This window comes from Aptenodytes patagonicus, chromosome 1 (assembly GCF_965638725.1).
Source record: "Aptenodytes patagonicus chromosome 1, bAptPat1.pri.cur, whole genome shotgun sequence".
NCBI lineage: Eukaryota > Metazoa > Chordata > Aves > Sphenisciformes > Spheniscidae > Aptenodytes > Aptenodytes patagonicus.
This window is the reverse complement of record NC_134949.1, coordinates 140,454,107-140,467,075: the sequence shown is the minus strand read 5'-3', so window position 1 is coordinate 140,467,075 and position 12,969 is coordinate 140,454,107. Positions and strand designations below refer to the sequence as shown.

Below are 12,969 nucleotides of genomic sequence, written 5' to 3'. Positions count from 1 at the left end.
ATCTTCTATTTTTTTTTTTAAATCATGTAGTCTTTACGTTAGCATCTGTGAGAATCTAGCAGTACTGAATTTTTCTATGTATTTGTTGAATATATAATCTCTGGCATTCGGCCTGTGTACATATTAAGAAAATACTTGGCTAGGTTTTATGCATTCCTGGAAAGACAACAGCAGGTTTTAAGTAGAAACAAAAATGTCAGTTTAAATGCATACATGACCTGGTTTACATCTTCACTTCTTCTCTAGCCCACTTTCTAGTCAGATACAAGCCAAGAGCTCCAGAGTAAGACCTGGGAGTCTGTGGCCCGCAAAGCTTTCCTGCACTGTTTGCAAAGTTCGTTTGCAGAATTAATTGCTCTCTAGGGCTCCTTGCACTCCTTTCTGTCTGTCCTGCAATCTGGGTGAGGGAGCAGGTATTGGGGGGGGTCAAAATTGCCACAGGTTGGAGCCCGGCAGTCCTGCAGCAAGGCCCCCAGCCACCTTTTACCCTCAACAGCAGCAGTAAGCTAGGGTCTGCCTTGGGGTAACTCCGGGACTGGGGCAAGTCTCAGCTTAAGTATTAAAACCCCAAAATGCATACATTGTCTTCTGGTGTTCTGCTCGGTTACGTTTTCTGCCCATGACAACTACTAAAGAATTTACTTCTGGGCAATTATAGGCAGTGACAGCAGTCTGGGTCTTGTTAGATGGATACAGATGCCTCTGAAATACATTTTATTTCCCATTTAGTTTCATTTCTGAATTGCATAACTTCTAATTAATAGTTCTGTTGAACAAAGGATACTTGTTTGGAAAAGAGAATTTGCTTTGATGGAACAAGAAAATTGTCATAAACAGTGTAGTTTCATGTTGATATGGAAGCAGATTGAATATCTCTGTGTAATTCATCAAAACAACCATTTAACTATTTACAAATGAATTTTTGACTGAAGGTTTTTAGCACTAATTTGCTGTTGAAACTTGCCTCCTGCTGCGGCTGTCGCTGCAGTGAAGAACGCGTGGAATGCAGGCACCATTTCTTATGTGCCTCACTTGTCATGGTTTAACCCCAGCTGGCAACTAAGCCCCACCCAGCCGCTTGCTCACTCCCCACCAGTGGGATGGGGGAGAGAATCAGAAGGGTAAAAGTGAGAAAACTCGTGGGTTCAGATAAAGACAGTTTAATAGGTAAAGCAAAAGCCGCGCACGCAAGCAAAGCAAAACAAGGAATTCATTCACTCCTTCCCATCGGCAGGCAGGTGTTCAGCCATCCCCAGGAAAGCAGGGCTCCATCACGCGTAACGGTCACTTGGGAAGACAAATGCCATCACTCTGAATGTCCCCCCCTTCCTCCTTCTTCCCCCAGCTTTATATGCTGAGCATGACGTCATATGGTGTGGAATATCCCTTTGGTCAGTTGGGGTCAGCTGTCCCGGCTGTGTCCCCTCCCAACTTCTTGTGCACCCCCAGCCTGCTCGCTGGTGGGGTGGGGTGGGAAGCAGAAAAGGCCTTGGCTCTGTGTCAGCACTGCTCAGCAGTAACGAAAACATGCCTGTATTATCAAGGCTGTTTTCAGCAGAAATCCAAAACACAGCCCCATACTAGCTACTGTGAAGAAAATTAACTCTATCCCACCCAAAACCAGCACATTCTCCACTCCTTATTACATGCAGTTTATGTCGTGTTCAGGTCCCACGCTATCCAATACATTCTCATTAACCACCCCTCACCTTCCCATCCTTTGATATAATACGCAGATATCATTCCCTTAGTCTATGGACCACCCTTGTAAAATGTCCACAAAATGTCCACTGAGTTCATTTAGTCCATGACTTTGGGCTCCATCTGTTACGGTGGTCACTCAGGACAGGAGCGGTGGTGTGATGTGTGGAGTTACTGGGCACCAAAGCCAGCTCAGGTCGGGTCACAGCTGCACTTGCATTTCTTCTTGTAAGGCTTGTCCTCCATTGGTTCAGGTGGTTCCTGCTATAGAAATTCCCGTAACATACAACTCAAATCCTGGGTTACAACAATTTAAAGGTATTTCCATTACAATCTCCACCCCTGGTCCCTTTGGACCAGACCATCAGGTTTAACATTGCAATGAACTCCTCCCCTTGCCCCTGCTCCGGCTTGGACTTACCCACAGACTGCAGTCCCTTAGGGGTGTACCTGCTCCAAGCGGAGCCTTATCTGTGAGCCACAGTCTCTCCAGGGGTATGTTATGGGGTACAGGGGTAGTCTATGCTGCAGCATAGACTTACCCACAGCCACAGTCGCTTTGAGGTGCACCTGTTCCAGCGTGCCCTTACCCATGGGCCACAATGCCTTCAGACATATACCTGCTCCAGCATGGCCTTACCCATGGCCACAGTCCCTTCAGAAGTAAACTTGCTCCAACATGGCCTCACCCACGGCTGCAGTCCCTCCAGGGGTGTACCTGCTCTGTCGTGGGCTTACCCATGGCCACACGCTTTGAGGTGCTCCGGCGCCTCCAGATGCCCTGGCCATCTGCCAGCCTAGGTGCATCGCCATTGCTGTTATCAAAATGTTCCCAGGCACAGCAGAATAAGATGATCAGCAGTGCAGCAAAAGCAAAAAGCAGCCACTAACAAGCACTGGACTCTAACGTACAGTAAGGCAAGGAAGCCCCATGGCGAGCACAGGAGCCTGCCGATTAATAGCTCAACAGCAATAACAGCTACAAATTTGATCTAGCACATCACTGTCACCTGGATTCGCTCCTTCGGGGGTGCTGGTTTCAGCCAGCAATGTGGGGCTAGTATTTTTGTTTTTTTCTCCCTTTTAAAATGTAAGGTGTGAAGTACCACACTTGGTAAGGGGGAAACACAACTAGCATTTTATTGTAAGTACAGTGTTTTCTGTTACGGATGATTTTTCCTAACTACAGTCAGATCTGTAACCTCTACTTACCTCTGCTGGGCTGGTGATGGCTGCCAAACAAGAAAACATCCTCTCTGCTCTAAATGTAGTGTTCACAGAAAAGGAACAAGGGAACAGATTTATTGGTGTGCATCAGCATTCCCGTAAGTGATATAAATGTGTCCCCACATCACTTCTGTATTCCTTCATATACACGTTTCCCACGCAGTTTGCAGTGGTACTTTTATCATAAAAGTCAGTCAGTACAAACTTCTTTCTGCACCCTTTCATTTTCGTTAGTGCTAGAGGAAGACTGGTGGTCAGCATCACATTTTATCCTCTTTTTCATACCTTTGAAGAAGACTCTTCGTTACTTCCTTTAGTTCATCAAACCTTCATTACTTCATTTAATTAGCACAACCTTTCCTTCAACGTACAGGCTTGGTGGGTTTTACTGGCCAAGCGTGGAGATTTCTGAATAGTAAGTGTGTGTTGAGGTGTCTTTGGGTTTTCATATTTGCCCAGCCACAGCCAAATTTTACTTATTTCTGAATGTTTTCGGTCCACGTATCAAATAAAACAGTTCTGTAACTGTGTAGGAAAGAGGATTTGGAGAATTAAAATGATTGTTGCTCTGTTGTCATAGACATTTTGATACAAAGAGGTCCAAATAGTTACCCTAATACTGTTGCCAGCTGTTTTCAGCAATCTGTTTTCAGCTACATCGTATTTTCAGCTACATCATAGTTTCAGCTTAGTGAGCCAAATGCAGGTGACTTTCCCTTTTGGGCACATGGAACTGGGTACTAAAAAACCTCCCAAATGTAACCTGGGTAAGTATGATTACTGCATTATCTTCTGTATTCTTTTATGCTTAATTGTATTTGCTAGGGAATACCTGTATCTATTGAGGTTAACTGTCTGCAAGTCTTAGTTACTAAAGGCAAGCTTTTAAGGGGTTATGCCAGGGGGTTATTTTGTTTGTGTTACCATAAATACAGATTTCTCAACTAACTTTTTGGTTCAAAGCTGAAGTGACCCTAGAACAGTAATGTCCTTTTTTTTATGCTGAATTTAGGTCACAGTGAATTTAAGTAAGTCATTAATTTTCAGGACCCCTTCCTCTCACTGCTCTTGTATTGGTCTTGATTTAGTAAAATCCAGCTACTTTCTTGGCTGACAGGGCTGGATTTTACTCATGCTGTAGTACTATGCTGTCTTGCATGTTACTGCATTGTGTTTATTAATCAGACTAAAACGTTAAATTAGGAAGATGACGATTCTGAAGGACCTTTATTTTAGAATAGCGATAATGGCAAATGCCATCAGCAAAACATGCCATTTCGCTGAATATCGTTTGCACAGTATACAAGAGCTCTAATGTTGCCAGCTTCGTCGAGTTAAGAGTGCAGTCAAGTTAATATCTTTGGTTGTAAGGGTTGTAACAACAATTGCAATTTAAATTAAAAATGTCTTTTACGCATACAAAATTAAGCTGCTGTTCGTACTCTTCTCCGGCACTGTATCACTGCAATAAAAACACTGTGAAATGCTTTCTTAACATAAATGTTGCAAAAACAGCTTTTTGAAGCAGAGAATAGGTTTTTTTAATTTTTTTTTTATTTTGGGACTCAGCTCCTGATCTGTTACTGGAGCTGCTGTTTTCTTCTAGTCCTGTTCCCCTTCAGAATATATGTGATCACTGAACTGAGTTTATTCTGAATAAAATATGAATGTCTTCCCTCTGATTTGAATGGAAGAGTTTTATGCCTCTCAGCCTTTTAGAATTTTTTTATGAAGGATTTGTGTTTACAACTAGGTAACTTATTTCTTTGCCAAACTGGACAAGGACATAATTAAGGTTGAATAGGCTGGTGAAAATAGTGAGGACATAAATGGATGAATGGTTATTACATGATAGGAATCTGATGGGGTAACTTATTTCTGCGTTTTTAGACATAAAAATTTAAAAATCTATCTCTAAGGGCTGAGTCCAGAGAGTACTTGCATGCGAACTGGTGTAAATATTATCGGCCTTTCAAGTATAACTGTTTCTTGACAATTTATGTAAATGGAACTTCTTTTACATTTTTTCCCATTTTTCTAATCTTCGCTCTTGTCTTTCTGGGATTGAGGAATGGTTTACAGTCTGTTTTCATTCTGTTGCAGGTTGTTAAAAATGAAATTTTAATCCAAAAACTCTTTTCTGCTGAAAATTGTTAAGGTTGAAATGTTCTCGACTGGCCCTACCAACCCCACTGACCTATTTTCATGATCCCATGTGGGTTACTCTGTTCCATGAAAAAATGTTGGTCCATCGTAGAACAGCTTTACAGGTTAAACAAGAGAGGATCTTCTATTTCTCATGTGGAACAGGGGGACAAGCTGCCTCCCTTGTGGGGGAGACCCTGGAGATGCAGATGTCCTCAGGAAGAAGTGTCTGAGCGGCAAGTGGGACTGGAGGGGTGGTGGGTGGTAGCTCATCGCTCTTCCCAGCTCCCCTGTGTCTGCTCCGAGTTGATCTGTGCTGGAAATGGGCACAGGCAGCACGTGCCGGAGCCTCCAGCACTCCCACCGGGATCTCCAGAGGTGAGGAGCTCTGGCAACATGGATCCGTGGGAGGCAGGTGGAGGGACTGTGCCTCCCTGTGGGTGGAGAATGAAGCTAAACGTGAAGCAAGAGGGAACAAAATCATGAATAGTTTCGTTTGAGGGGGGAGGGAGAAACAGTCCCCAAATAGAAACACACAGAAAAGGAAGGGGTAGAGAAAACAGTAACTAGAAAATGAAATGGTTTAGGGAAAATGAGGGACAGGAGGTTAAAAATACAGATGTTGTGGATATATGACACAAAACAGAAAACAGGTGGTAAAAAAAAAAAATCTGTTTTACAGCTTTTTACATAAAACATGCTGAATTTCCTGGATAGGGTGTTAAAAAAAGACATCATAAAAAACCACCTTTAATAGTGTCCTGCTTGTTTGATTTGAAAGTGACCCATCAAATATGTAAGCACACCAGTGTCCTAAATGAAGTCACACCTGCGAGTTCATACTGCAGAAGCATTAATTGCTTAAGGCCTGGCTATATCTCTTCCTAATCACTTGGAAAGTACTTGGATAATTTTCCATGCAATTGAGGTATGACTGATGTTCTTTATGATTAGCACGTGAAACACCTGTAACAAGAGTGTGTCTCTGACGTCAGGTGCGTGTATCACTCGCTGTGATGCATGAAGCTTTGCTGCTGAGCAGGTTCCCAAAACTAACTGTGAGAAGAGAGGTTATTCTGGCACTGGCGATGCTTTCTACAGTGTTTCTACAAACCTGATAACAAAATTAATATCAGGAGTCTAAAATCTTTTTTTGCATTGCTATTACCTTCTGAGGAAACGTTAGTAAGAATTATTGAAACAGATCCCTGGATAAATAGATATTTCACAACCGCCTTACTAGAATCCTTTATTAAATTTACATTCCTGGCTACAGCTTTAATTTTTTTTTCTTGCTGCAACTTTCTGCAGACATAGTAGTGAGAATTAATAAATCAGATTTCTTGAAAAACAGTTATTTTGCAATCACCTTACTAACGCTGTTGTCTGGAATGTAAATAAATGAAGGAGTGCAGAGAACAGTATTATGGGATATCCAAGTACCAATTTCAGCGAACAAGAAGGGAAGTTTTGTAAGACGGAGGTGAACAGAAACCAGCTTAGACAGAACTTTTCTGCGGTCTGTCTTTGGCAGCAGAAGCAGGAAAAGTTTCTCAAAAAACTCTCCAAAATAGCGTCAGAGTGGAAGGGTGAAAATGCCGGCTTCCCAAACTACCTAAGGAACCGAAGCCTTAGGTAGTTAGGGGAACTGAAGAATAATTCATTCTGTTGGCTTATCTTTTACAGATCCTTTGCTTCCTGATAAAATGAATTGGTTGGTCTTTGTTAAACCTGATCTGGGAGCTAAGCACTCTGAAGCAGCGTAAACTGATGTAAATCTGCCGTGCAACCAGCCTCTCCCTTAATCCAACAGTGCTGTAGCATCCACTTGGAAAATACCAAACACATCAGCCAGACTCTACCCAGGAACCCTATCAGAGTTTTCTCCCAGTTTAAGTCCCTGGATGGTCCCCACCCAGTTGCAGAAGGGGTGGTGGTGGGGAAGCAGAACAGAAGCAAGAACCTGGATTTAGGCCATCTGGATCCAGGTCAGCCTGGATTTAGGCTGGGTTTGGTTAGGGCTGCACCCTTTGTGTGAGCTGAGAAACGCAGGCCTCTTTCTCCGTTGGGAATGGTGACAGAAATAAGAGGAGCGACCAAACTCTGGGTGCCCTTTTGATCATGGGATGAAAGGTGTGTAGGGTTTTGATGTGAGATGCGGTCAGCCTCCTTTGGTAGGCGGTATCTAGTTTCACTTTGGCTAGAAAGGTACAAAACGGCCCTTGACCCAGGAAAACCACCCTCTTTCAGGACACTGCTTATGAAAGTGTTCGATTCAGATGAGAAGGAGGAGAACTTTTTTTTTTTTTACCCCACAGCTCTAACTTGTCTGAGGTGATACCCAGGGTAAAGTGATAGACACATAAAACCAAGAAGGAAGACAGCTATAAAGAACGGAAATGAAATTAAGTACTTGACATGGAAATGTCTCAGGAAATGTAGTTTTATATGCTGCTGTTCTATTATTAATTAATTTAAAAAAATAGCATGCACCCAGCAGCTCAGCGTATTATGGAAGTTTTCTTCAATACTAAGAAACAAGAGGACAAGTGACTATCATTGGGTGAGGGAGGTGCAGCATGTTGCTCTTACAGGTTGCTCTGAAGGATCCCAAGGGCCTAAATTTGTTCCACCCCAATTCTGGCATCCTCCCCTGCTGCTGTGCCTGGTGAGCTAAAGACCTACTTCCCATAGGTTTGACTGGACTGTGATAATTTTATGTTTTTCCTTGGTCTCCTCTTCCTAGATCAAGTAAGTCAGGTAAGGGAGCTACTTGAATGGTCACCATGATTGATATTTTTCACTACCGTGGGTAATGAAAGTGCTGAGGATTTGTGTTGTCTGCTAGGGAGGCTGGAGGCAGAGCGGCGTGGCCAGATAGGGTGGCGTGGCCTGTTCTCAGAGTGTAGCATTACAGCCTGGTGTTTGTTTTAAAATTTTAATCTAGCTTCAGATTGGAAAACCTGGTTTTTTTTATCTAGTGTGGTGTCCTGTTAGTGCTATCAGACCTTTGTAATTGCCAAAATAGGGCAGAAAAATGGTCCTGGAAGCTTTCCATGCAGATAATCTGCCTTAAAATGTAAACATGCTAAGTAAAGAGCCATGATTTTTGAACTGAAAGCCTTATCGCTATCTTTGTGGGAGTTACTAGTGCGTGAAAATGCTATCATTTACAGGAATACATGTGATATGGATACTGGATATACTTAAATCTATTTTACTAGTACCTGTATGGCTGTTCCAATAGTGCTATCTCTGATATTTACTGTACATGGCTCACCCTGGCGTTAATGTGTCGTGGTTTAACTTCAGCCAGCAGCTGAGCACCACACAGCCGCTCACTCACTCCCCCCGCCCCGGTGGGATGGGGGAGAGAATCGAAAGAGTAAAAGTGAGAAAACTCGTGGGTTGAGATAAAACCAGTTTAATAATTGAAATAGTAGTAGTAATATACAAAGCGAGAGATGCACAATGCAGTTGCTCACCACCCACCAACTGATGCCCAGCCAGTCCCCCAGCAGCAGTCCACCCCCCTGGCCAGCTTTCCCCCAGTTTATATACTGAGCATGACGTCCCATGGTATGGAATATCCCTTGGGCCAGTTTGGGTCAGCTGTCCTGGCTGTGCCCCCTCCCAGCTTCTCACTGGCAGGGCATGAGAAGCTGAAAAGCCCTTGACTAGTGTAAGCACTGCTCGGCAACAACTAAAACATCGGTGTGTTACCAACATTATTCTCATCCTAAATCCAAAACACAGCACTACACCAGCTACTAGGAAGAAAATTAACTCTATGCTAGTCGAAACCAGGACAGAATGCTACCAAGCTGCTCAGTAATGAGGCGACCTGTGCGAGGCTCATCCTGCTCCCTCCAGCTCCCTCTGCTTTTGCGCAGGGTGTGAAGACTTGTTTTCAAAGAGCGATGGCATGCAGCTTATCCCAGCTGTGGGGTGTGCACCTGGAAATACGACATTTGTCTGTTTGCTGCTCGTTCCCAGGGTACTTGCTTTCATTTTGGAAACAGGCTTCCCCCTGTATTTGGGTTTGCTTTCAGAGCTAGTATAGTGATGCCATCTCTAACAGCGAGAGCCAATCTGCGCAGGGCAGTCTCCCAGGAAGGCAGGCATTCTGGAATACTCTAATACTACAAGTCACCTGCTGATACACATAAAAACCTATGAGTATCTGTTAATATTGCCTTCTTTTAGGGTAGCGACACTAGAGAAGGCTGAAGCATGCAGCATCTATCATGAAATTTTTTTTCATTGCTCTGTGGGGAAAAAAAGTGAGGTTTTTTTATAAGTTGTTATGAGTCCTCAAAAGTCAACTAACTTTCTTCTAGCAATTGTGCTCACATAGACATGATTTCCTTCTAACAGGCCGAAGATGTTCTGCAACAGCAGGAATTTTATGAGTACTTCATGAGTGGCTTAAGTTAGAAATTGCAGGATTAAAAAGAGGAAACTGGGTCAAATGCACATAGCGTAAGCATCTAACTTCCTTAATGTTATTCATTCATATATGTTGTATTTTGAAAGCTGAAGAAGTGGTTTTTTGGGGGTGGTTTTTTTTGGTGTGGGGGTTTTTTCCTTTTGGTTTGTTTTTTTGGGTTTTTTTTTGGTTTTTTTAATTTGACCGTCTTACAGAAAAATTACTTTTCCCTTTGGAATTTTGTGGGCCAAATCCCAGGAGACTTCTGGGTTTTCACAGTGTGTGCAACCACTTCAGGAGATGCTTTTCCAGCAAGCCCAGCGCCTTTCTGCATAAAGACTATCCTGCTGCTTTTCTAGGTATATCACTGGGTTTGAAGAATCGGGGAGCAAGGAGAGTAAGTGTATCCTCTGGAGCTGAAGTTGAGGCCAGTTCTCAATGGATGCAGCTCTTGCAATAAAGCTTTTGAGGGCCTGCCGGAGTGTAAGCCAGCACTTACAAAAATGATGAACCCTGGAGGGGGTTACGTACATTCGGAAGGGCCGAGGGAGCTGCTGGGGCCGGTGCCTGCCGGCAGACCCCGGCCCCACGTGCCCCTTCCCAGGGACCCCCGTGCTCGTGGCAGCAGTGCACTCCATAGCTTTGTTTTTGGGCTGCCAGGGGCTTGTTAGGAAGATTGCGTGATTAGTGCTCCCCCCATGACATTAGAGCTGTTTGGAGAGCAGAGATGATACCCTCGCAGTGATAATCGCTGGTGGTGGTGGGAGGGTAAGGTGCATGCAGGTGTTTTCTATGGAGCGTCGTAACACGACTCCCACAAGGTTTCCTGAAGATAAACGTATTACGTTGAGCGTATGTACTTGTCTGCTATTATAGCGTGCAGCTGATGGACCTACAGAGTGCTGGTGTTTGAGTTAGATGGTGTTTTCAAATACTGTTATTAGCTGTAATTGCCAAAGCCACTGCCAGTGCTCAGGTAAATGAAGTTCAGACTACAGGAGAAGAAGGTTTCTTACTCTGCTGTTCCTTTGTAAAGATTAGTTGCACAGAAGAGATGGCGAATGTAGTGACAGTATCATGCTGGTATTGCAGTGGCCTTACAAATGGAACTAATCAAATGCAAGAGAGAGGATCCTAAAGACCATGTTTTTTTCAAATCTCTTACACCTGTAGGTGTTAGTGGCTCCCTTGCTTAACCTAAGTTGGGTGTTAATTGTTCTACCTCTCTCCTTGGCATTGTGTGTAGTGATATTAGGCTTCATTTTGATTCAAGAGATGATGATACAGAAGATGTAAAAAAACCCAATGTATTAATAAGCCTCTCTGGAGCTGTATATAGTCGATATGACTGTTCTCAACGTTTTCACCCACACATTTTTACTTCATGTCACTGTTGTCCTTAATGGTTATATCTTTTGTCTTTGTATTTTCAACCATGTAGACGTTTTTAGACTTGGCGTATAAGATATGTAAATGGTTAAGCTGTAACAGGGCTTGTAATGGTCTTGGTGGCTTTTTAAAATACGCATGGAAATAAAAAGCGTATAAAAATAATTGCTTGCTTAGCATTATTGTGGTAAAAGGCATTTCTAAGTTTAATATTGTTGGGGTTTTTTTGCTATACAAATAACCACCAGTGCAAGATGGACTGTCTGATATCTTTGCTAGTGCAAGTGCTGAGCACTCAGTGCGACAGGAGCTTGGGGAGGGTAACCCACCTAAGGACTCCCACCAGTCCTGGTTGGTGTCTCTGTGCTAGCTTAGTCCTCCTCTCTGCAGCTGCCTTTGGAAGCCATCATCTGTCCTGTAGTTTTGTCCCGTGATGGGTTTTAGGTATTTTAAGGAAACTGAGAAATACAGTGGCTGGACCTATGTTATTGTTACCCTCCACTTTGTGCTGGCTCAAACTAAAAGCTGACGTTGCATTATGTTAAAGGGGCCTGAACTGACCATTAGGGTTTGTCTTCCTCCCCTTATTTCTCTTCCTCCCTCTGACATACCTCCAGTGAGTAATAATATGCAAATATAAAACATAAAGCCAAAGAAACAGATTTCTTTTTGGTTCGTTTAGGCTTTTGTCCTATTAATTCCATGGCAGATGTTTTCTTTTTAAGGTTGCACTCCATCACATAGTGTGTTTTATCTGGAGTGAATGCTAATGTCTACATTGGATGGCAAAGCATCACTTTTAAAAAAAGGCAATAATGTTAATGACAAAGAGCAAAGTCCCAAGGACAAGTAGACCCTGTTTCTGGGGTTCTTTAACTAGAATTGGATTGCTTTAGCCACAGCTTTTGTGGCTGACTGGCTTCCATCTCTGCTTTTTATCATAACATTGTGGGTTTTTACGGCAATTAAATCACTGCTTATTCACTACTCATGAAGTTATTTCAAACAGGGTTTGCTCAATAAAAGTCAGGTTTGGTTTCTGTTATTAAAATGTTGAATGCTGCCTTTTCACATGGAAATTAATTCTGGTTTTATTTGGAATTAAATTAATGTGGGTTTGTTTTTTGTTGTTTTTTTTTTTCCCTTCCTTTACTCGCTGTTCAGCTGTGAGGTCTGGCTGGCTGCCCCCACCACCACCTGCACTGCCCCCTCGACCTCCTGTGTCTCAGGTATGGACAAAGGTTTAGCACTTTGCTGTATTACTCGCTTATTTATGTTACTGTTACAGTGGTTAGCACAAGTTGGCTTGGACATGGCTGTTGTTCTTGCTTCCAAGTTAATGCAAATCTGCAGTTTGCTCTGCAGTTCCATACACGTCCTTCTTCATTGGTCTGTCTAGCCGGTGTGTTGCAATGTCAAGTTACAGACTAATTAAATCCCTTTGTAGTGGAGCTGACATGCACCCACTAGACAAAACTGTAAATTAAAGGCTAGTAAGGCTAGTCTGCTAATAAGAGTTTCATGCCTGAAAGGCATGGGCTTGATACGTGCTGTTTGTTTCTCAAGCTTCAAATGCTCAGAGGGCATCTGCTAAAGGGGGCCACGGCATGAAAGAGTATATTTCACCCATGGGTTTGAAAAATAATGCCGAAAGGAAGCGAATGCCGTGTCAGTTATGTTATTAAGTTTCAAACCATTAGTGGCATGCTTTTGTTTTGCTTTCTGGGTGGGTTTTTGTTTGTTTGTTTTGAGAGCATCACGCAGCCACAGCACAATGCAAATTGACTAAACCATGTGTATCTGCATCCAGATACTTCTTCATGTTTTAGGAAATGATGGAGGATCAGTGTCTTGTTCTTTTTATGTTGTTGGCTCTGTTAAGTCTTAGGCAGCAGTATGCTTCATATATTACTCCTTTAGGTGAGGTGTATAATAGAAAACAAGTCTACAGGGGAGCTGACAGCCCCTTACATATAAAAACTTGGTGAGGCACCTTCATTGGGCCAGAAACAGTCCTCACTTGAGTTTTGGACCTACTCTTAAGAGTCGGCTGCTGAACACCACCTGCTGCACAGTGC

General features: G+C 43.0%; 1 protein-coding gene across 4 annotated transcripts in view; it reads left to right on the top strand.

The window, feature by feature from the left end:
- The window catches only part of REPS2 (RALBP1 associated Eps domain containing 2), a 104,015-nt gene that overhangs the window by 69,690 nt on the left and 21,356 nt on the right, over positions 1 to 12,969 (top strand). For all 4 annotated transcript variants that reach the window (XM_076356950.1, XM_076356942.1, XM_076356933.1 and 1 more), the window contains exon 14: positions 12,056 to 12,120. In XM_076356950.1, coding sequence (XP_076213065.1) covers positions 12,056 to 12,120 — 65 coding nt within the window. The remainder of the gene's footprint in view (positions 1 to 12,055; positions 12,121 to 12,969) is intronic.